At 39.0% G+C, this 25359-nt stretch overlaps 1 protein-coding gene across 3 annotated transcripts in view; it reads right to left on the reverse strand.

Annotated features, from left to right (window-relative positions):
* Positions 1 to 249: 249 nt before the first annotated feature.
* The window catches only part of NUP205 (nucleoporin 205), a 92732-nt gene continuing 67622 nt past the window's right edge, over positions 250 to 25359 (reverse strand). Inside the window, exons 33-43 of one of the 3 annotated variants that reach the window (XM_032275902.1) lie at positions 24910 to 25031; positions 23189 to 23327; positions 20664 to 20790; positions 15273 to 15349; positions 12549 to 12677; positions 12237 to 12363; positions 6217 to 6383; positions 3944 to 4067; positions 3368 to 3496; positions 2736 to 2809; positions 250 to 593 (exon numbers count right to left, since the gene is read on the reverse strand). In XM_032275902.1, the coding sequence (XP_032131793.1) occupies positions 441 to 593; positions 2736 to 2809; positions 3368 to 3496; positions 3944 to 4067; positions 6217 to 6383; positions 12237 to 12363; positions 12549 to 12677; positions 15273 to 15349; positions 20664 to 20790; positions 23189 to 23327; positions 24910 to 25031 (1368 nt within the window). In that variant the 3' untranslated portion in view covers positions 250 to 440. Of the gene's footprint in view, positions 594 to 2735; positions 2810 to 3367; positions 3497 to 3943; positions 4068 to 5586; positions 5900 to 6216; positions 6384 to 12236; positions 12364 to 12548; positions 12678 to 15272; positions 15350 to 20663; positions 20791 to 23188; positions 23328 to 24909; positions 25032 to 25359 lie in introns of those variants that run through there. The other 2 variants (XM_032275903.1, XM_032275904.1) reach the window with 2 other exon arrangements.

Consider the following 25359-nt stretch of genomic DNA (forward strand, 5'->3'; position numbering starts at 1 on the left):
TAATACATTTTCATAATACTGAGTACACTATAAGAGCATGGCTGTAGGTTAGTAACCCTGAATATTACAATAGTGTAATGTAGGTACAAAGAGTGAAAAAAATAGAATTTTCAGGCTATGCCTTTAATTTGGCATTCAGAATAATATCTCTAGGTGAAAACCACCACTGTTGGTTTATTTGTTAGAATCTTGATAATGCTGATTATTTTCTAGATAAAAGATCAAAAGATTAGCCATACATTTGTTTTGTTTGTTAAAAAGTATTTATTTTTCACTAGTGAGGATGGAACCAGGCAAAGAAGTTTACAGAAAAGATGTCCATATACAAAGAAAGAAATAGCAAAATATTTTTGGCCATAATTTAGAAAGAAACTAACCTATAAAAAGGAGACAGTTCTCCCCAATTCATCTCTTTCATAGAAGAGCATAAGCACGGGCTCTCAGTTCCTTGATGTCCTCAATAGGCCACGGATACGTCTAACAAGAGCCTGTATGAAACTATATCGAGATCGAACTTTTGAATATAATCCTTCAATGTCCAGAAGTTTCTTTTGTAGTGATTCTCCAAAAGCGTTGATTGCATCAGCCTGAAGCTAGAGGTGACATTAAAGAATTAAAGGCATTTCATTGTTAAAATTGTCTCAAATATTTATTTTATTCTATGTCTTCCAATTTAAAACCTTAGAATTTTCGTAATGTGGTTTTTTTAATATAAAATACTTTTGAATTTTTGTAATGTGTTACTAAATTAACTAAACATTCATATTTTCTACCTTAGAATATTCTGGTATAATTATCATGTTTTTCCTGCTTTCTTTTCTTGTATAAATTTAAAAACCTGCTTTAAAAAGCAACAAATGTTGATGCTGATGCTGATATACTAACATACACACAAAAACATTTCCTAAAGGGCCATACAAGAAGTCAGTAAGAGTGGAAGAGAGGGAAGGAAGGAGGGATTAAGGATGGGGGGAAGGAAGGGGGGTGAGGTGGGAAAGAAGCTTTACTTTTGATTTCATTTTGCAATTTAAAAAACTCACTTGCATGCTTTTGTTTTCAAAAAATATTAATGTGGGGATAAACCTGGTATATGCTTTAGAATTCATATATATTCTAGAATGCGTATGTAATTTCAGGTGGATCTTTCTGATGTTATACTGAAAGACTGAAATTAAGTACAAAATTAGATGGGTCTGCCTGTTTTCAGTTTTGCATTAAAATCACAGCACAAGGATAAATTATTAATCCTGCATTTTTTTTTCTAGCTTTTTCACAGGCCAATCTAAATGAAATAGCAACAGTTATTACTTCAACATATATTTATTTTTGTTGTCCTAGCTATTCAGGAGGCAGGAGAATGAGGCTGCAGTGAACAGCGGTCACACCATTGCATGCCAGCCTGGGCAACAGAGTGAGACCTTGTCTCTTAGACAAAACAAACAAACAAAGACTTCTGGATAGTCGTCTTTGGCTAATTTTGTACATGGCCTCGATTAACACTAGTTCCCCTAAACAAGCCTAGCCACAAAACAAATTCCTTTCATAAAGTCACTAAAGGGCAAATGTAGTCTGGACTAGGATGGGAGCGTGGTATCCATGACATCTAACTAGGTGTGCTTTGGAGGTTGCGGGTAACTGCACCTTTCATTCCCAATCTTGTTTCAAGAAAAATAGCAAAAAAGAGGGATTAGGGAGGAGCAGAGGCTTTATCAAATCATGGCTAAGGACATTCGGATGGCTAGGAGAAGATCTAGCTGTAATTCATTTTCCCTAACATCACACACCCTGATACCTGCTTTGTTCGGAGAATGACTTTGCTATTAGTTTCATATGAGGTTTTCATTTTAATTGTTTTTAGAATGCTTCTCATTCATTCCAACACTACTGAGCAACAGGTTAGTAAGAGCACAGTGCTGTGCATTATGGTCTACTACTGCAGGATTTGTATTGGCTGCTCTCAATCTCACTATTAAATTATTTTCTGAAAAATAAGTGCTGAGTGATACTTTGTACCGTACCCACAAAGCTAATCAAAAGACAGAAGGAGTTTTCAGATGATAATACCTACCAATTACAAAACACTTGCCGTGTTCTAGGTACAATATAAGCAGCTTCACATACATGAAACCTCACTTAATTCTGACAAAACCCTTTGAGATTGAATCATCCCTCGTATTTCTTAGATGAAATAATGGAGGCTCAGAAGTTAAGTTGTTCAAAGTCAAATAGCTGTTAAAATGGTCAAGCTAGAGTTCAAACCAGGTCTCTATAAGCAACCCTGAAAATTATAATCTTATTAACATACCAGGCTTTCCCTTTTACTTACTCACATTCATTCATTCATTCATTTATTAATTGGAGATAAGGTCTTGCTTCATTCTTTCATTCATTTATTGGAGATAAGGTCTTGCTCTGTTGCCCAGGCTGTAGTGCAGTGGTGCAATCATATAGATCACTGCAGTCTCAATCTCCCAGGCTCAGGTGATTCTCCCACCTAAGCCTCCCAGGTAGTGGTAGCTAGGACTACAGGTGCATGCCACCACACTATGCAATTTTTTTTTTTTTTTTTTTTTAAAGAAATGAGGTCTCTCTCTGTTGCCCAGGCTGGTCTCAAACCCCTGGGCTCAAAATCCTCCATCTCAGCCTCCCAAAATGCTGGGATTATCAGGAGTCAACACGCCCAGCCCTTTTACCTTAATAAAGAAAAATAAAAGAATATGAGAATAGAACCTTACCTGGTCTAAATCATGTTGGCTCACTATAGCCAGCCCACTTCTAAAATCTAAATTGGTTTCTGAGCCGAAGGAATCTAGAGATAAAAAACAGAGTCATACCAGCTGTGCAAGTACACATCTCCCACACAGTAGAGGAACCTGATGACAATGAACAATAACAAAAGCACCATGAAAAACATGGCTCAAGATTAGGAACTCAATTTTCAACTTTTAGCAAATGAAAGCCCCTAGGAAACATTTCACTAGTCCAGACCAGGGTTCTCAGCTTTTCTGTATTTCTTTCCACCTAAGGGAACCAAAACACGCCCATCAGCCACAAAGGCCCACTCCAGCAATTAGAATCAGCATCATGGCAGACCTACTCCATTTTTCTAGAGCTGGGTCAGCCCCTAACTGCAGCAAGAAGCCGAGGAACAGCTAATGAGCAGGTTCTAGAATACTCTTATGCTCAGCTCACAATGTCCTGTGAACAGAAATTAAAATGCAAAGAAATAACTTCATCTAGTGACTAGCTCTTGATTCACCCAATTCACTCTAAAGTAATCTGGAAACAAATATAAATAAAAATGTTACTAGCTTTTCAAAGCACTAATAGATATTTATGGTTCATTAATTTTTAGCAGAAAGTTTACCTTGAAGTCTTCTGCTTTTAAACAAGGTTCTCGAGGCAAATAAGGAATCTTGAGAATCCGTGGGCATGCAATGTAACAAGTAGTACTCCAGATGGCGCCAAAGAATGAATAGGCAGGTCTCTATGATAACTACACCAGAGCTCAGATTAAAGGAACATAATCTCATCAAATATTTTTTACAAACCAGTTTCTGAGGAGGAGAAAAAAGGAGACTGCACTCATTTAATGAGGTACCCACAGCCTCAGTCTAACAGACAGGATCCCACTGAAGGCTTCTCAAAAGGAAGCAGCAAGGTGTGCTGGGAGGAAGGAGGTGGGGACCATGGATGCTGTGCCAGCAGTCTCACGTCCTTACCTTCTCCCCTGACAGAAAGTGCCTGTTTATATTATCAGTATTACCAGCTATTCTAAAATATAAGCAAAAACTATGATTTAGAAATACATTAGGCATTTACTGGGAAAAATTAAGTGTGTATCTCCTGCCACCTGGTTTTAATGCCCAAATAATGTGAGAATAAGTGAACAGTTCCTACATTTCAAGGTCACCATTCAAGTGCATGATTTCATAAAGGATACAAGAACAAAGGGAAAGCAGTTTAGCTCGATTGTTGATCACCTTCACCAGGCGCCGTCTTGCTAGAACATATTTCTGGGCAGTGGAGATTTTATCAACACCAGCAGGCATCACAGACTGACATAACTAGAAGAAACAAATGTGGTATTAGAATGACATCAACTGGAACAAAAATTTTAATGAAAAACTATCAGCAGGTCACCGTGGTAAATGCAATGAAAAACACTCAAATTTAAACATCCTTGCAGATAAGTTTATATCTAAGAAGCTAGCAATTTTTAAAAATGAGAGCCAAGAAGCAGATTCACAAATGAACATTTATGTGCTGCCTTTTGAAAAAGTCTCCCTGAAATACATTTGCAATCTGCTGATGCAACCCTGAATTTCCTATCACATTAAAATAAAGCAAGACAAAATGACAGGCTTTTCAAGCAGTAGCTATCACAATCCCATGGAGCCAGTTGTTAGGTATCTTCTGCAAAAAATACAAGGTAGACTCCTAGAGCGTAACTAAAATATGATCATCAACCAAAGCTCCCATCACCACTTCTCAACGTGGCACACACAGAGCACAGTGGTTCCAGCTAACGTTCCGACACTGGGTTCCACGGAAGGCATACTGAAGTGAGGCTGATGGAATGCCACACACTTCATGATGACGATGCAATTCCTCTTGCAAGTACAAGCATCACTGATAAGCTGCACATTAGAGAAAGGACTGCCAGGAGTCCTAAACCCACAAAATTTCAGGAGTTACCTAAACCCAGCCATTGACTCTTGCCTCACCCTGTTCCTGCCAGCTACATGCCTTTGGGGAAGTTATGCAAGTCTTCTGTGCCTCAGTTTCCTCACATGAGAAATAAGAATAGAAACAGTATCTGCCCATGTGTTCAGGTAGAACATGTAGTTCAGGGCCTGGCATGTCGTAAACACTCAATAAATGTCCCCTGAGATTACCAGAAAAATGGCAGAGGAAGTAGGAATGGACTAAAATTTTTAGAAAGCTTGGTGCAAACCAGGAAAGACAAAATGGCTCAATATCCAGGCTGCCACAGGACAGCAGGAAGCTTCGGCACTGCCTCGCCTCAGGAACTGGCGAAGAGATGCCTTACATTCAGCTGTGCCAAATGGAAAAGGCAGCAAGCTACTTAGTAGCAATCCAGGTAATTCAGCATCTTTAGCTATTAATACAGTAAGTACAGGGAACAATTCTGGGTCACTGACGGAAGACAGTCAAGTCTCATATGCTATCCCATGTGTTTGAAAAATTCGCTAAACAGATATTGAAGGTGCTGAAGGCACAGAAACATTTACCTAAGTTCTATTTTTTAAAAAAAGTCTGCAACAGCTGGGCGCGGTGGCTCAAGCCTGTAATCCCAGCACTTTGGGAGGCCGAGGCGGGTGGATCACGAGGTCAAGAGATCGAGACCATCCTGGTCAACACGGTGAAACCCCATCTCTACTAAAAATACAAAAACATTAGCTGGGCATGGTGGCGCGTGCCTGTAATCCCAGCTACTGAGGAGGTTGAGGCAGGAGAATTGCCCGAACCCAGGAGGCGGAGGTTGCGGTGAGCCGAGATTGCGCCATTGCACTCCAGCCTGGGTAACAAGAGTGAAACTCCGTCTCAAAAAAAAAAAAAAAAAAAAGTCTGCTACAGAAGCCTTTCTCAGCACACAGATTTTAGAATATAAATGACCCAAAACTCTTCATTCAAAGCCCAGCTGCCTTTCTATTTTCTTTAACAGGTGCTACACTTCCCTGTTTTTCAGTCAAGAATTTCTATGCTTATAAGGCTGCTGCTATGACAAAAGAGTTTTCTTCAAATCACACAGAAGAATCATTCCAATTCCTTTAGTCATACTGTATACTGTCTTTACTCAGTCTGAGACCAGTACCCTGGCCCTAGTAACAGCAATGATTTCTCAAGTCCCCACAGCTCATGATAAGATTCATACCTCTTGGCTGGGCGCGGTGGCTCAAGCCTGTAATCCCAGCACTTTGGGAGGCCGAGGCGGGCGGATCATGAGGTCAAGAGATCGAGACCATCCTGGCCAACATGGTGAAACCCCGTCTCTACTAAATATACAAAAAATTAGCTGGGCATGGTGGCGTGCGCCTGTAGTCCCAGCTACTCGGGAGGCTGAGGCAGGAGAATTGCTTGAACCCGGGAGGCGGAGGTTGCAATGAGCCAAGATTGTGCCACTGCACTCCAGCCTAGCACCTGGCGACAGAGTGAGACTCTGTCTCAAGAAAAAAAAAAAAAGATTCATACCTCTTTTATCTCGTCTGGGGGAAGCTGCTCTACATTTTGTAGCTTGCTGACACTCTGTCGATGACTGTCGTAATAGCTGAAGAAATCATTAGCACTCTGTTTCAGCAGGTAGACAATAATGCCTAAACCGGGCAGGCGCCAGTATGGAACCACTGGAGCTTGGGTATCTAATAGAGGTGATGACATAAAACAATGTTCCTTTATAAGCATTTCATATGAATTTCAAATGACCTATTTTAAAACAAGGGATGCCCCAGAATTTAAGGACATGTAAACTATCATTAAAACCAATCCAAGATTACTTTTAAATACCATTGATAGTTTAAAGAACAAATGGTTAGAAGCCACTGTAATCAGGTACATACATAAAGCTAGAGATCCCGTGAGAATAAAGAAATCTGACTGATGCACACTAACAGAGCCTACCATTTATTAGGCAAAGATTTCTTTGAGAATTCAAAGTGTCAACCTTACACACACACACACACACACACACACACACACACCCGCTCCAAATAAACAAACAATATACACAATTTTGGGGTTTCTTAACACTGAGTGAGTACTTCCTGCCTTGCCCGATGGCTCTAGCTATATAGATTCATTTCTAGTCTGCATCTTTCTGGTTACTGAATTGCCAGCTCAAAGTCATTCTTTCAAAGAGACAAAAATACTAACTGAAATATTCAAAAAATATAAATGGATTTCAACTTTAACAAGTTACCACAACTACATTGGAGTAGTAAAAACAAAATGACCTGCCTTTTACCTGGCTACTGGCTAATGAAGGCGCAAAGGAACAGTGGGATGTCATAAAAGCTGTTTGTAGAGGAAAACTAGAAAGCAATAACAATATTATCCTAGGCCAGGCACGGGGGCTCACGCCTGTAATCACAACACTTTGGAAGGCTGCGAATGGCTTGAGGCCAGGAGTTCAAGACCAGCCTGGGGCAACAGAGACACCATCTCTACAGAAAAGAAAAAAATCATCCCAGAGAAGATAGTTTGTGTAGGGCAATTCGAGCAATTTCCTCTAGTGACTAGGGGATTTCTTGGAAACACTGTGGCAATATCTTTTTTTTTTTTTTTGAAAAGGAGTCTCATTCTGTCATCCAGGCTGGAGTGCAGTGGCACAATCTTGGCTCACTGTAACCTCCGCCTCTTGGATTCAAGAGATTCTTCTGTCTCAGCCTCCCAAGTAGCTGGAATTACAGGCACGCGCCACCATACCTGGCTAATTTTTGTGTTTTTAGTAGAGACAGGGTTTCACCATGTTGGCCAGGCTGGTCTTGAACTCCTGACCTCAGGTGATCCGCCCGCCTCAGCCTCCCAAAGTGTTGGGATTACACATGTAAGCCACCGCACCTGGCCCAACACTGTGGCAATTTCAAGTTCAACTTGGAAATAATCTTTGTTTAATGACCCAAAGTGCCATGCTTTTTCTTTACTATCAACTCCCTTAACTTTGCTCCAAAGTCAGACTCATAGATATTTTCCTTCCTTCCTTCCCTTCCTCTCTTCCCCTTCCTTCCCTCCTTCCTTCCTTCTTTCTTTCTTCTTTGCCTTCCTTTCCTTCCTTCCCTTTCTCCCTCCCTCCCTCCCTCCTTCTCTTTTTCTTTTTCTTTTGAGACAGGATCTCACTTTGTCACCCAGGCTGGAGTGCAGTGGCACAAACAGGGATCACTACAGCCCTAATCTCCAGGGCTCCGGTGATCCTCCCAACTCAGCCTCCCAAGTGGCTAGGATTACAGACGAACACCAAAACACCCAGATAACTTTTTGCATTTTCTGTAGAAATGGGGGTTCGCCATGTTGCCCAGACTGGTCTCTACCTTCTGGGCTCAAGCAATGCACCTGCCTTGGCTTCCCAAAGTGCTGGGATTACAGGTGTGAGCCACTGCACCCGGCCAATTCCATAGATCTTTATATAGAGGGAAAGAGACAGAAGAGTCCCTTGTGTGTGGATGCTGCCACCAACTAGGACATCCTAGACAAATTCAGTTTGCCAGGTATTCTCTCCTAGTCTACAGCAACAACATGACAGTTGTCACAATACATTGATATAGAGAGCCTTCTCCTAGTGAAATTAGGTATCCTGGTCCCCAGATAACATTTGTGTGATCTCTACCGTGGTAGGAACATATCCACAAAATAAGATATCCACAAGAAGGATGGGTGAATGCTTGGAAGATTCCAAAGCATTTCAGGAGTTCTCACCATACTAACTTGCCCAAGTCTAGAAAATATTTGCACATTCAGAGGCTATCAGGTTTGCATAAAATGGCCAGGCGCAGTGGTTCTCGCCTGTAATCCCAACACTTTGGGAGGCCAAGGCAGGTGAATCACTTGAGGTCAGGCATTTGAGACCAGTCTGACCAACAAGGCCAAACTCTATCTGTACTAAAAACACAAAAGTTAGCCGGGCATGGTGGTACATGCCTGCGGTCTCAGCTTCTCAGGAGGCTGAGGCATAAGAATCACTTGAGCCCAGGAGGTGGAGGTTGCAATGAGCCAAGATCGTGCCACTGCACTCAGCCTGGGGGACAAGAGTGAGACTCTGACTCAAAAATAAAAATAAAATAAAATAGTTGCATAAAACAAGGATGACCTGTGAAAAATTACACTACAGGAACAGATTCTACAGAACAGACTATGAGGTCTAGGAAGTATAAGCGCTATAAAACAGTCCCTGCATCATAAGTAATAATAAATATACTACATGATGGTAACAATAATGAAAATAATTGCTCACATTATGCAGTATTAAGTGCCAGGTGCTATTCTAAAGCAGTTTATATATATTAACACATTTAATCCTTACAGTAATTCTTCGGAGGAGAGCTTATCTTGCTTCCATTTTACAAATAAGAAAACTAAGGCACACAGAGAGTGTTTAACGTTTCCAAAATCGCCAGTAAGTTATTTGGAGAACTGGGATTCAAATCCAGGTAGTTTGTCATTAGTCTATGTTCTTAACACTGGGTTAAACTGCTTCTCTATAATTAATTATCCTCAAACCTACCACAAATCTACCTACTCAAATGTCTAGAATTGGAAGAGAAAAATACGGTTGTTGACCCTAAGAAGAGTCTAAGAAGAAAATGGAAAAATAACAATTTATAAGACTCAATGAGTTTGCCTTCAAGTATTAAAGATCAAAGAATGGTGGGATATGTAAAAGATGAGCTCAAAATGAGAAGCAACTAAATAAAATTTTAATAATTACCAATGATACATTATTAGCACATGATTAATATTAAAGAATACAAAATTATATTTTTGTTCGAAAATCTTATGTTCAGGTTAAATTCATGTTACAAGGTTGGTTTCAAGGGGGAATAAAGGAGCCCTTGTGAGACAGAGTTAAAGAGACTGATGTTCATTTTCAAACTGCCAGATGGAAAGGGGATAAATCAGGTTCTAAGTTACTGCTGGGTGACAGGTCTTTGGATAGGATTCCCAATCATTCCATGCCCTTGCAAAGTGAAGATGACCTCTCTTTTTTCACACTGGTTGAGCCACTTGGACTAGAAGGATAACTTTCCCCCCATCCCAGTGAGGACATGCAGATACTGGAATCCTCCCACAGTGGCCCCTTTTTACTCTATCTTGCTGGAAGCAAACATTTTTGTTGTTATTGTTAGAAACACGGTCTCGCTCTGTCACCCAGGCTGGAGTGCAAGTGGCATGATCTTGGCTCACTGCAGCCTTTGAACTTCTGGGCTCAAGTGATCCTGCTGCCACAGTCTCCTGGGTAGCTGGGATTACAGGCTCAGTCATCATGTCTGGCTCAAACTTTTGGAATACAGGAGAAAACAGGAACTATGTAGAATTAACTTGTTTAAGCCAAAGAAACTGTTTTACATGTCCAGTCTAATTTAACTATTTTATTCCATAAAATAGAACTACAAATCTTTGTAGCTACTTCCACAGTTTCTTTAGGACATCCTGTCACCTAAGACTACTCCCTTTGAATCACTAAAATATCTTTAAATAAAGGCATTTTATTAGCTATTAAGGACTTAGTTTGTCTTGACATGACAAACTAATATCCTACCAGTCAATACTCTTCTCTCCATTCCATGGCATAAAACTAAAAGGCCTAGACATAAAACAAACAGAAGCAGGTATTGGGTAGGAGAGGCAGAACTTGTGTGACAGAAATCAGAATAGTAGATGCCTGGGCCAGAGTCGAAGGAAACAATCAAATGCAAGAAGAAATCTTTAAGAAACAGGGACTTGTTCTGTACTTTGGTTGTGGTGATGGTTACCCAACTTTATATAATTACCAAAAGGTATTCAAACTGTACACCTAAAGTGGGTGAATTTTGTTGTATGTAAATTACAACAACAACAAATTTACTACTACTAGCTAGGACATTTTATAATAGAGTTTGTCTAACAGAGTTCTTAGCATAATTTATATAGGATAAGGTTGTATGTTGTTAAACTAATATATTTTTCTTTTACTTTAAGATCTGGGATACATGTGGAGAATGTGTAGGTTTGTTACATAGGTGTATGTGTGCCATGGTGGTTTGCTGCACCTATCAACCCATCATCTAGGTTTTAAGCCCCATGTGCATTAGGTATTTGTCCTAATGCTCTCTCCTTTGCGCCCAACCCCTGACAGGCTCTGGTGTGTGACGTTCCCCTCCTTGTGTCCATGTGTTCTCATTGTTCAACATCCACTTATGAGTGAGAACATGCAGTATTTGATTTTCTGTTCTTGCATTAGTTTCCTGAAAATGGTGGCTTCCAGATACATCCATGTCCCTGCAAAGGACATGAACTCATTCTTTTTTATGGCTGCATAGTTCCATGGTGTATATGTGCCACCAGTTTACCACTGATGAGCATTTGGGTTGGTTCCAAGTCTTTGCTATTGTAAACAGTGCTGCAATAAACATATGTGTGCATGGGTCTTTATAATAGAATGATTTATAATCCTTTGGGTTAAACTATAATCCTTTTTTTTTTTTTTTTTTTTTTTGAGACGAAGTCTCGCTCTGTAGCCCGGGCTGGAGTGCAATGGCGTGATCTCAGCTCAGCACAACCTCCACCTCCTGGGTTCAAGCAAATTTCTCCTGCTTCAGCCTCCAGAGTAGCTGGGATTACAGGCATGCACCACTACACCTAGCTATTTTTTGGATCTTTAGTAGAGAGGGGGTTTTACCATGTTGGCCAGGCTGGTCTTGAACTCCTGACCTCAGGTAATCCGCCTGCCTTGGCCTCCCAAAGTGCTAGGATTCCAGGCATGAGCCACCATGCCTGGCCACTAATATATTTTTCATAATGTCATTTATACCATTATTCTACTAAACACATTTTTTTGTGATTAGGTAATTTTCAGAGAAAATTACATCTTGAAGAAGATGAAAATTTGACATTTTTCTCACAGATCTCAAACAAAGACTTCTTGAAATCACCAACAGTCAATTCCATCATCCCAACCAAGGTACTAATGGGCTTTGTCTTCTGAGTGTTCCATAGGCTAACATCTTTACCCATTATCCTGCCCCATATTCAAACATTCCCTACTTAGTCATCAGAGAATCATAGGGTAAGTCGGCCTAATTAGTATTTAAATTGTATTTTGTTATGTTATAGAAATTTGGAGCTATAATAAAAAACCCAGTTTAGACACTGAATTCAGCTTAACATGATTTAACATACAAAATTGTCTGTTTTATTTTCATCTTTTTCTCCCAGCCACCTTACTCCCCAGTTTAGATCCTTTGGGACCCCAAGTGCTATTCAAAGCTATCTGCTCCCCATATGGCTCCTCCTCTAGATTTACTCTCAGTAAATCTTGAATTTTTCTGTTCTCTCCAGGTCTCCAGTCTTATACATAGGTCTAATAATAATATCTCCCACTCAACTTTAAAAACTTGTTTAAAATGTTTCCCATTAATGACACTTAAAGAAAATACTGCATCTTACTGGGGTCAAGCTGGAGAGCTATGTTATAACCATAGCAACTTAGTTCCTTCAATACAGAATGAAAGAACTAATCTCACCTTGCCTCGGTCCATCTCTATTAACTGTTTCTGAAAGGCTAGGAGTGAAGAGACACACAGCATGCTGGAAGGTAGGGGAACTCTGTAACATGAGCGACTGGCAATACTCCATTACATTGGCACAAATCTATAATCAAAAAACAGCAGTAACAAAAATATTAGCCCCCAAAATGCTCTAATAACATGAAAATCGAGATTTGAAGAACAAGGTTATAAATCAATTTGTAAAATTACTCACATCTGTTATTTTTATCAATATTTTCCAAAAACATAAAAATCTTACAAAAATCACACGATTCTTGCCCCTCTTACCTGCTGCATAGCCAGTTCGATCTCATCTTTCTTGCTTACTTTATCTCCCTCCACATTATCATCTTGAAATTTAAACTGACGCAGTCTGTCAGAGCCACCGAAGCGACTTAGTAGTCCTAAGCACTGGCGCTAAGAAAGAGAAAGATATCTTGTTGATATATGTTAAATGTATTTAAAATTCGTAACCCCTATTTCTTGAGGGATAGAAAAATGAAAAACTCAGTGGAGAATGGAATCATTCTTTAAAGCCTCTAATATCTTACTTAAAACTGAGCCAACTAAAAGAAGCATTATTAAAATTCAACTTTTTGCAAAGGTATTTGATTGATAGCTAACAGATGAAAAGGGTATCTTTTTTTTAGCAGTAAATCCCAATATTATCTGTTTGCCAAATAACTTCCTGCATCATATCAAAGTATGTATTAATTCTTTGGAAGATACTCATTAAATGAAACACAAGTTTATAAACAAAGAGAAGCAAAATGAGAGGTTACAAAAATTACAAGATGGTTTATAACAAACATGTCTCTGATAATTCTGTGTACCAAGGTACAAATTTAAAAGCTGTTACTCCTGTGGTTATCCCAGGGACTTTGTAAAGGGGTTACAAACACACAGACTGCCTTGGAAGATAAATGCAAACGTCCCCAGCTTCAAATGTTAATTCTTCTCACCTGAGAATACAATATTTCCCATAGTTCTCAAAGAGAAAGGACATGCTTTTGAATATTGGGAGCATATCTAGAGGTTAGCTAATGGCTTTGAAATTAGAGACATGGGTTCCATTAACAGGCACAACTTTTTGCTCAGTGACCTGGAATAAGTTACTTAATTTCTCAAGCCTATATGTTCACATTTCTAAAGTGATAATAACAATTCCTATCTTAAATGATGACAGGATTCCCTGAGACCTGGTATTATATTTAAAGTGCTTAGCACAATGATCTGCATATAAAATATGTATTTTAAATGAAACATGTATTTTAAAAGTTGGTAATACTATATACAGATTTAGATATATATAGAGAGAGTGATACACATATATAATATAAAAATGTCTTATTATTTTATTTATTTATTTTTGAGACAGTCTCTCACTCTGGTGCCCAGGCTTAAGTGCAATGGTATGATCTCAGCTCACTGCAACGTCTGTCTTCTGGGTTCAAGCAATTCTCGTGCCTCAGGCCCCCTAAGTACCTGGGACTACAGGCACACACCACCATGCCTGGCTAATTTTTGTATTTTTAGTAGAGATGACGTTTAGCTATCTTGCCCAGGCTGGTCTCAAACTCCTGGCCTCAAGCAATCCACCCACCTCAGCCTCCCAAAATGCTGGGATTACAGGGGTGAGCCATACCACCCGGCCTCAGTAAGTCGGGATAAGGCAAAACATATTGATGAAACTATAATATAAACTTATTTTGCCAAAATAGTTGTATCTATTTTTAACATTTATACATGTGTGTTTGCTGCTTCTTAACAGATAAAATAGACGCATTCAATCTTATTTCCGAAGATCACCTTATGAAGGATCCATCAGAAATGTGTCTTCCTCCATTCCAGTGAAAGATGACTTAGAAAACCCAAAGTATCTGGGTTTTGTTGGTGAGAATACAATCTTTTCTGGAGAGCTGTTTGACAATTATGATGTCAAAATGTGTGTACTATGTGTATACCCTCGGCCCCAGTCATACCATGTGTTCCTTAATCTAGAGTAAAATATGTACACAAAAATGCTAACAGTAGCATTTTCCTTTTGAAATCTTGAAAAATCGTTCATGAAAAAAGGACTAGTTAAGAAAACTGTTGTATCAAAAACAATGGGATATAAATGTTAGTACATCCTCTGCAGCCAATAGAAAGTAAAGATGTGGCCAGCTGCGATGGCTCATGCCTGTAATACCAACACTTTGGGAGGCCAAGGGAGGCAGATTACGAGGTCAGGAAATCAAGACCAAAAGGGTGAAAACCTGTCTCTACCAAAAATACAAAAAAGCAGCTGGGCATGGTGGTGTGTGCCTGTAGTCACAGCTCCTCGGAGGCTGAAGCCGGAGAATCGCTTGAACGTGGGAGGCAGAGGTTGCAGTAAGCCCAGATCGTGCCACTGCACTCCACTCTGGTGACAGAGCAAGACTCTGTCTCAAAAGAAAAAAAAAAAAAGTAAAGATGCCAGATCAAAGCAGGCCAAGAGGCTCCCAGAAAGGCTGATAAAATATCTAATTGACAAACTAATATGTTAGAACATAATGAGAGGAGATTACGGAGCTTGTGAAGAGTTTGGGGATAAATTAGTAATAAGTACATAAAAACCGAGCAAATAAAAAAGAAAACTGTAGGGAAAACAGTTTGCTCCTGGCTTATTCACAAATGACATTTACACAGTCATAATAATGTAACACTAAATATTAATGTAACCAAAATTATGATATCATTACATTGAGTTTCAGGGGGTGTTATGGGAAATGTATACATTGTATGACGGAAGAAAAGTTGTAAAAACATCTAAATTCTCATCTCTGCCCACCACCCAACAATGGAAAGTCAATACATGATTACTAAAATTAGAAAATCAAGAAGCAGCAATATAAGCATATTATTTAGAAATACCAAAGAATCAAGCAAAACAGTTGAAAGGGGTTTCTCAAATCTACGGAGGACAATGGGGAGGATGTTATATTTTGTCACGTCTTATAACTCCTATTTAAAGAAATAAGAATCAGTTACCTGGAATCTTCCAATATGTCCCTGTAGCTCCATTAGAGACCCTTCATTTACATCAACATCAAGTTCACTTAATATCCCTATAAAATAAATGTAGAATGCTTTAAAATATAGTATTATAATAAACAAAAACATTAAAAACTAGGAAGAAAGGTTCTAGTATTTTATATTCTTCATGTACATGAACAGATATTCTTGCCATAGAAGTGTTGAGAACTATGATTTTACAAAGACTGTAAGTACCTTTTTTTTTTTTTTTTGAGACGGAGTTTTGCTCTTGTTACCCAGGCTGGAGTGCAATGGCGCGATCTCGGCTCACCGCAACCTCCGCCTCCCGGGTTCAGGCAATTCTCCTGCCTCAGCCTCCTGAGTATCTGGGATTACAGGCACGCACCACCATGCCCAGCTAATTTTTTGTATTTTTAGTAGAGACGGGGTTTCACCATGTTGACCAGGATGGTCTTGATCTCTTGACCTCGTGATCCACCGGCCTCGACCTCCCAAAGTGCTGGGATTACAGGCGTGAGCCACCGCGCCCGGTCAGAGTACCTTTTATATATTAATAATGGCATCAGCATATGTGCATTCATATGCAATCTAAAATGTAGAGTGAATTGATTTTAAAAGGCATTTTTAGTTTTCCAGAAAAATCTCGTATTTTTAAAACAATAAAAGTAATTTTCTAAATTACTTTCCCATAAAGGAGTTTTTAGAATATAAAATACTAAGAATAAAATGCATTTCTTTTTAACACCTCTAAATATATATCATTTGATTTTTCTTTTCCCCTAGGCAGGGTACAATTTACAAAGAAAACAAAAACATTTCTATTCAACTTCTCAGTTTGGACCCATTACAAAATTCCTAAATAGAAATGACTCACCTATAATAGTGCCATAGCCTCTCTTGATTTTTCTTTCTTTCTTTTTTTGAGACAGAGTCCCGCTCTGTTGCCCAGAGAGAAGTGCAATGACATGATCTTAGCTCAGTGCAACCTCCATCTCCTGGGCTCAAGCAATTCTCCTGCCTCAGCCTCCCGAGTAGCTGGGATTATAGGCATGTGCCACCACGCCTTGCTAATTTTTGTATTTTTAGTAGAGATGGGGTTTCACTATGGTGGCCAGGCTGGTCTTGAACTCCTGACCGTGTGATCCACCCTCCTAGGCCTCCCAAAGCACTGGCATTACAGGCGTGAGCCACTGCGCTCAGCCCACCTGTCTCAATTTCTAATGAGCCTGCAAGTGACCCTAACACGTCATTCTCCCCATCAGTTTGTTTCCTTGTTCCTTCACTAGCCATGTTAAGGAACACCCATCTAAACCTATCCTAGCCACTCTAACTGTGTATGTGTTTTCAGATGCCTTTAATTCATTTTGTACTCACTTCCACGTAGATTCCATTGCACATAAAACCAAGAACCTGATCCTTCTCGCCTCAAAATGACAAGCCATCCCCTTTTTAGATTAGCTCAGTCCTCAATACAAACTGACAGAAAACCCTACGATCTGGTACCTGCAGGCTCATTAGACCTCGCCTGTGCCTCACGGCTTCACCAGAGCCTATGCCATCTTACCTTCAACTCCTCTGAGAGTCTGCTCCCAGAATCGCCTTCTCAGAATTCTACCATACTAAAATCTACCCTGCCACAGAAGAGTTTTCCTATTTGAAAATAGGCTCAAGTCTTTCTTGTACTTCAAAACAAAACAAAACAAAACCAAGCAAAAACTTGGTTAGTATCAATTTTTTGAAAGTTTTTCTTCAGGTGCTGCTTGTATTTATAATTCTTACACCCTCCTTGCCCATCTGAACTCCTTGACACCTGGATTTTGTACCTAACACTATCATGAAGCTAAGACTTGTTCCTCTTTGTCCTCAAACTTGCTGAACTCTGCACCAAGTATTGCTGTTCCAAAGTTCACTTTCCCCTATGTGTCAACTGCTGCCGCAATTTAAAAGGACCTCCAATTCTCAGGTTCTATAAGAGCTTTCTGTTAAATGCCATCTGACTACTCTATGTACGTCACTCTTGACTCCAAAATACTTTTCAGAATATCTGTGAGCCAGTTGGGCATTGTGGCTCACATCTATATTCCCAGCACGTTGGGAGGCTGAGGTGGGAGGACTACTTGATTCCAGGAGTTTGAGACCCGCATGGTCTCAACATAACAAGACCTCATCTTTACTTGAAAAAATACAATTTAAAAATATATATATATACATATCACACACACATGTATGTTATGTATGTATCTGTGAGTCACAGAAACTAAACTGACCTGCTAATAAGATTTGTGGAGGTACAACATACATGGTGGTGGGCTAGGTAGCATGGGAGATACAAAGTTACAAACAGAACTGCAATCTCATGGGAGCATTTAAGACAAATGTGCATAGTAAATTATAGGATAAGCCAAGGGCTGTGCTGTGTACAACAGGGTTGACAGGAGTATAACTTGTTTAAAAGTGTTTTTAAAAAATTGGGAGGGTATTTGGCATTATTTTTAACAAAAATTTAAAGCACTTATATTTCTGATCAAGTTCTGCCAGGAATTTATCAAGTCTATCAGTTCAAATGAACAAAAATGGGGCCAGAGGCAGTGGCTCACGCCTGTAATCCCAACACTTTGGAAAGCTGAGGCAGGAGGATTGCTTGAGGCCAGGAGATTGAGACCAGCCTGGGTAACACAGGGAGACCTTGTCTCAACAACAAAAAATTTAAAAAGTAATCAAAAACAAATGTACAAAAATATATATGAATACATATGTACATACATAGCTAGAGATAGATAAGTACACGCATACAAATTCACAAAGTTATTAAATGCCACACTGTTTAAAATTTTAAGAAGCTTGGAAACAGTCAAGTTGTCACAGAATCTGATTACAAAACTAAGGACTAGTTGGGCGTGGTGGTACATGCTGTATTCTCAGCTATTTGGGAGGCTGAGGCAGGAGGATCATTTGAGCTCAGGAGTTTCAGCTATGATTGTGCCACTGCACTCCAGCCTGGGTGACAGAGTAAGACCCAGTCTCTAAAACAAATAGACCAGGTGTGGTGGCTCATGCCTGTAATTCCAACACTTTGGGAAACTGAGGTGGGAGGAATGCTTGAGGCCAGGACTTCAAGAACACCTGGGCAACATAGCAAGACCCTGTCTCTACAAAAAATAAAAATTAGCTTGGTGTGACAGCATGTGCCTATAGTCCTGCTTAATCGAGAGGCTGAGGTGGGAGGATCACTTGACCCAGGTAGAATGAGGCTGCAGTGAACCATGATTGCAGCTTTGCACTCCAGCCTGGGTGACAAGAGTGAGACCCTGTCTCAATAAAAATAAAAACAAACAAATAAAACAAGGATCTGGTTAACTATCTTACAACTGGAAAATCAGGGAGTCAATTAAAAAGAATGGGCAGGAGCTATAGGTGCTGATGAGAAAAAAAATCTCATGAAAATCCTGCAATTTACAGAAGTTCATTGAGAGTAATTAGCTAAGTCCTGGAAAAAAAATTAAAAAAAAAAAAAAAAAAAATTAGACATTCCACCCCACAACACTACAGGACCTTAGTAGAAGCAAGAAGGGTGGCCTGACTTGGTATCATCTCAGGACACTGGAATGAATACAGGCTGGGTGGAATGGACTCTGGGATCTCCTTGGAAGAAGCACAAGCTCCAAATAATTCAGCAGCGACTATACTCAGTTCTGGCCAACTCTCAGCTTCTCTCAACCAAGAGGGCTCAGCCACCGACACAGCCCAGACAAAAAAAAATATTGGGGGTTATAGGGTGGATTCAGAGGTTGCCTCAGACTTCTCCAAAGCAACATAAAAATGGAGGTAGTGTAGCCTAGTAGTTACGTATGCAGGTTCAAAAGCCATCCTGCCTGGGAAACTCTATACTACCCAGTGTTATCTGTGTGACTTTGGAAAATTAACGTCTCTGTGCCTCTGCCTCCTCATCTGTAAAATGTGGATAATGACAGTTCTACCTCATAAGACTGCTGTGTCTTCCAATCAATTAACATGTCAAGAATTTAAAACAGTACCTGGCACATAAATGCTTAATAAATGCCAGCTACTATCATTTATATTACACATTCTAAGCAAAAGAAAATCATATTGGCCGTACTCTCATTCAAGAACAAAGGCAACCTTTAGACATTCTTAAACATTAGAGAATTTCAGAAACATGAGACAGCATGCTTTTTATTGAGAGAAGGAACCTCAATACAAATTTAAAATACCAAGAGATAAATCAAAAGAAAGAACTCATGAATGGTGACACCATGGTGGGGAACATAACTGGGGTTCTGCCATGAATTCATGTAAATGTACAACTAAAACTAAGTAGCTGAGGATATTATGGTTGTATAATAGATGTAAATATTACCAAACCTGACAAGGTTAAAATGATATAAGCAAACATCATCTGAGGGTGGCAGAGGAAGTGTAAAAGAACTCACCAATTCATCTTTCCCATCAGGAAGTAACTGATTCTAAAATTTACATGCAGTAAAGAAATTATAAGAAGGGGGAGTAACCAAAATATCTTAATAATGTTTCATAATGGTTTTTCCTTGCTCACAGTGATCTTTTAAAAGGTGATGTACACTAGTAGTAAAGAAATATTTGTCTGGAATTTGGCAATTCTTTCCGTTTCTCTTCAATTAGATTTTTGTCTGTTAAATTCATGTAAAATTAAATATTTGTTTTTTAAAACAGCATGTAAAAGGTCATCCTATTCTCATTAATTGCCTCTCTATGTCTCTGTTCCTTTGTCTGTCTCCCTCTCTCTCTCAAATGTACATACACATAGAGCAATGTTTGAAAATTTGTTTATCAAATGTCAACATTTGGTAATTTCTAGGTGGTAAGATTTTGAGTGTTAGTTAACTTTTTGAATATTTTTATAATGAACATATATCTTAAAAAAAAAAAATAGAGACAAAGTTTTGCTTTGTTGCCCAGACTGGAGTACAGTGGCATAATCTTGGTTCACTGCAGACTTGACCTTCCCAGCTCAAGTAATCCTCTTACCTCAACCTCCCAAGTAGCCAGGACCACAGGTGAACCCCCACCAACACCCAGCTAAATTTTTTTTATTTTTTTGTAGAGACAGGATCTCTTCATGTTGCCAAGTTGGTCTTGAACCCTTGACCTCAAGCAGTCCTCCTGTCTCAGCCTTCCAAAGTGATGAGATCACAGGAATGAGCCACCACACCCAGCCAAGCACGTATCATTTTTATAAATATAAACTTATTACTTAAATAAAGGCTGTTAGCAATACCAATTTCAAATAAGTCATATATAGCTGCAAAGTAACAAAAAACCTCATTCTATTAATTTATGTCTGTCTGTAAAGAATTATTAAAAGTCCTTTCAACATAATCAACTCACCAGGAAGTGCTGCTTTACTTATAATTCCTGTCAGTAGAGCCAATTCCTGCAAAGACCCAGCACTAATATCCTGACAGCGCAGAATTGCTTGTATTGTATCAGAATGTGAAATAAGAAACTGCAATACCTAAGCCATTGAAAAGGAAGAGAAATAGGAAAAACAGAGGTAAAAGTAGAAAATTATATTATAAATGTATAGTTCATCTTATAAATAATGCTGAAGCAAGTAATTCAATTAATGAGGATGAATAACAGATAAGCAATTGTTTTCTGCACTTACATATTTATTTCTTCAGGAAGTAAACATTTAACTAAAAATTCACAAGACTAAGGGATTATTTTAAAGTTTATAAGTTAGCACATTTGGAGACTACTGTAAAAGAATATAATATAACTTAGAACTACTGTATGAAAACTATTATTTGACCCCTTATTTTCTTTCTTTTATTGTTTGGCCAAATTAAGAATTTAAAATGAGTGAGTATAAAAATGACGACTGAATTCAACAAGTTGCTCTATGAAAGTGTAACTATCATGACGTGGGGAAAATCACATAAAAGCTTTTGTCTAATTCTCCTTTTTAAAGAAATTTTAATTTGTATTATACTAGAGATGGGGGCCAGGCACGGTGGCTCAAGCCTGTAATCCCAGCACTCTGGGAGGTCCGGGTGGGTGGATCACTTGAGGTCAGGAGTTTGAGACCAGCCTGGCCAATATGGTGAAATGCCATCTCTATTAAAAATACAAAAATTAGCCAGGTGTGTTAGTGCACATCTGTAATTCCAGCTACTCAAGAGGCTGAGGCATGAAAATTGCCTCAACCTGGGAGGCAGAGGTTGCAGTGAGCTGGAATTGTGCCATAGCACTCCAGCCTGGGTGACAAAGTGAGACTCTGTCTCATAAAAAAGAAAGATATAAGCTCGCTATGTTGCCCAGGCTGGGCTCAAACTCCTGGGCTAAAGTGATCCTCCCACTTTGGCTTCCCAAAGTGCTGGGATTACAGGCATAAGCCACCGCACCTGGCCATAACTCTCTTTTTGATGTGTTTTTAAAAAAGGAGATATAAATCCTGACCTCCAAACTCTACCCTTCCACCATGGCATTTTACAGTGTACACTCATGGAGGCCTCTCTCAGTATTTTGGCTTAGGAATATCTCAACTACCATACAAACATTTTAAAGACTATATGCGAAAACAACCCAAGGATGTGAATCACTCAGAATTGTGATCATTTTTATTTTTTAATACAGATTCCCAGCCTAAGCTTAAAATGGGTGGTCACAGAACTCAGTTATCTGTGCTTTTCTAAGAGGCTCCTCAGGTGATTCTGCTTCAGTCAATACAAGATTGGTGTTAGGGAACCAATGTCTTGTATCATAATGTCCCATTTATACTAAAAAGTTTTAATCTCAATCTAGGAGAAGACAAGCAAAGTCTCTGAGTTTTAAAGTACTAACTTGAAGACCACACAGGCCTAAAAGAGGTAGACCGGGCACTGTGGCTCATGCCTGTAATCCCAGCATTTTGGGAGGCCGAGGTGGGCGGACCACTTGAGGTTGGGAGTTCGAGACCAGCTTGACCAACATGATGAAACCCCGTCTCTACTAAAAATACAAATTTAGCCAGGCATGGTGATGCGCTTGTAATTCCAGCAACTCAGGAGGCTGAGGCAAAAGAATCACTTGCACCCGGGAGGTGGAGGCTGCGGTGAGCTGAGATTGTGCCATTGCACTCCAGTCTGGGCAACAAGAGCAAAACTCCGTCTCAAAAAACAAGAACAAAACTGAAGTAAAACATCAACCTGGACTGCTACAGTATAAAATAAAGTGCAGTATCTACCTGGTGAGATGGCCTAAGGCCTAATGGTAGAGAAAGCAGAAAAAATGACCAGAAATCAAAGTGTTTTAGGACACAGTTCCAAAATATAATGAAGCAATACAATAAAAGGTTGTAGATTCATAATGATAAGCCTAATTAATCAGTAAAAGGCTAAATTACATATAGTATTATTAACCTGAAAAAATGTGTCTGTTGGAATGTTGGAGTGTTTCACTGAAAAGCAACTAAAGTAAAATTAATTTCTAGTGTTTAAAAATTTTTGATAGCAAAATCACTCATTTAAATTATTTCATTCTCTAACATATATAAATGTGGCATTACCATCTGTCTTTTGCGTTCGCTGCAAGGCCTAGCATAGCCCCCTTTCAATAAATATCTGGTTAAGTAACTTTAGAAACCAGCTTATTCCTATCACAATAACTGCTTTCTATTATAGGAGAACAAATTTCGGTCTCTTGTTTTCTGTCTCATGATTCTATTAGCTACAATGTTTCATTCAAACAAAAGTACAAAAAGGGGTCAATGAAGTTAAGAACAAAGTACAGGGACCTATTTTCTCTACCCAGCTCTGCCATAAACATTAGGACTCACGTAAATTCACTTAAGCTTTCTATGTGTAAGGTTTCTGTGCTTGTAAAATGAGGATTTTGGTCTAGACAATATCTAAACAAAGGGTTCACCTTACCTGCCCTGCTGCCTGCAAGTGCTGGGCCATACTAGATGTAAGGATGACCTGGCACAGCTGGAGAGCTGGGAGGAGAATCTGGCGGTAGCGATCCACTGGGGTAGGGATGAACATTGGAGGGTCTCTCATGCCAAACATGCTTGATTCATTTCACCCAAACAAGGAGAAAACATTCCAAGAATTAAGATATACTTTAGGCAACTCCTTAACATTGACATGGCAAATAAATCACTGCCAGCTGATTAAGATGTAAAGCTACTAGTGAGTACTCTGCATCCCATATATATATCCGCGGGCCAAAAACAGATCCGTCTTCCTAAATTCATAGCTTAGTTAGTAAAAACAGTTATTTGAATTCCAAAAAATCTTATGAAGGAAAACCTACGTAATTTGACAAGACAATGCTTGAAACTTCCCAAACATTTTTATTCTTCTCTAAATGCTCCCTTGGGCCATAGAGGCTCTAAGTAAGAAACAGATTTAAAAAGCTACTTTCCCTAAAATTCCCTCTCCTCTATCCAAGCCAAAAATGCACCATACTATCCTTTGTATAGGGGGAGTACCGCTTATCCAAAATGCTTGATACCAGCAGTGTTGCAGACTTTTTTGGATTTTGAAATATTTGCATTATACATACTTACTGGTTGAGCATCCCTAATCTGAAAATCCAAAATCCAAATTGCTTCAATGACCACTTCCTTTGAGCACCATATTGGCGCTCAGAAAGTTCGGGATTTAGAAGCATTGCAGATTTCACATTTTCAGATTAGAGAAGCTCAATCTGTATAAAAATAAAACAAGATTTAAGAGTTAAAATGAGGCAGTAAAATCACTTAACCTTTAAGAGTAGGTCTCAGAGCACTGTATTAATAAACTAATATTTATTGTAAATGTTTATATTTAAATTTTTAGACCAAAAAAATGACTGGCTATTGAGAGGGAAGCAGAATATGAAAATAAGAGAGAGGCTTTGCACAGACAAGTGATAATAACATGCCATGAACTAAAGATATTTAACAACCCACTTTACCTAAGGTGAAAGTAATAACTCGCAGGTTTGAAACTTTAGACAGCAACACTAAAATAAATGTTTTTCTCTTGGAGGTAAAACAAGCCTAAAAAATTCTAACATTCAAGTTTGAAATAGATCCCTTTAAAACAATTACTAAACTCAAACTAAGTATCATTTACTTCTAGGAAGGTATGCTATGCTGTTTGCATAACAATGCTGCAGTCATGTAAACAAAAAAGAAAAAAAAAATTTTCCACATTCGAATTGAACTAAGAAATCGGCTGAAAAGCTCGAAACTTGAAAACAATTCCATTTGAAGCTTTTGAATTAGCAAGCAGTAAGCAAAATATTGAAATAAGAAAAAAAATATGTAAAATCTGAAATCCTACAACAGGAAATCCATAATAAATTATATAATTTTAGTACAACTCTTTAAAAGACAGTATAACTGAAAACAAGTATTTCTAATGAACAAAACAATAACATTGGGTAAGTACACATTTACTAAATTCTCTCCCACCCCACCTACTTTTTCCCTTATTAGCAATTTCCATTTATTAGTAAATGACAAGGGCACGGCATGACCAAAAAAACCCACATCAAGATGAAACGAGAATTGCTAAGTGACAAAATTGTGTTTGGAATTTGTTTTCCCTCTTAATAATCCTTTAGTGGGAGTTTAACCAAACGAATCTATATAGACACTTACCTCTGCGGGTCCGTTTCTGGGCGCATGTCATAGACTTGGCATTGAGCTAGTCTCACAATCACCCCTGATCTGAGCAGCTCTAAAGCACCCTGCTGTATCTTTGCCACTCTTGTGAGAAATGCCTGAGGAGTTACACAAGAAAAACCATCAGTGCGGAAATCATGTCCAACGGCCTCATTGAAAAGTGAAACACTCTCACAGCACATTTCTCATCTTTAGTTTTCACTGAATAGAAATCTGGGCTAGTGACCAGGTTACATTATACCACTTTCTTCCTAGGATTTTCATGAGGACTCAGTGGTACAACATATCTGAAGTGCCCAAGGACAGGAGCTTGCACGATTCAAGTACTCATTTACAGTGTGGGTTCTGTTATTACCATGTGGACCCATGGAGGGCAAGGAATTTTGTCTGTTTTGCTAACAGCTGTGTCTCCAGTACCTAGTGCCA

The sequence above is a fragment of the Sapajus apella genome, unplaced genomic scaffold, assembly GCF_009761245.1.
Source record: "Sapajus apella isolate SASKATOON/1434 unplaced genomic scaffold, GSC_monkey_1.0 scaffold7, whole genome shotgun sequence".
In the NCBI taxonomy this organism is placed as follows: Eukaryota; Metazoa; Chordata; class Mammalia; order Primates; family Cebidae; genus Sapajus; species Sapajus apella.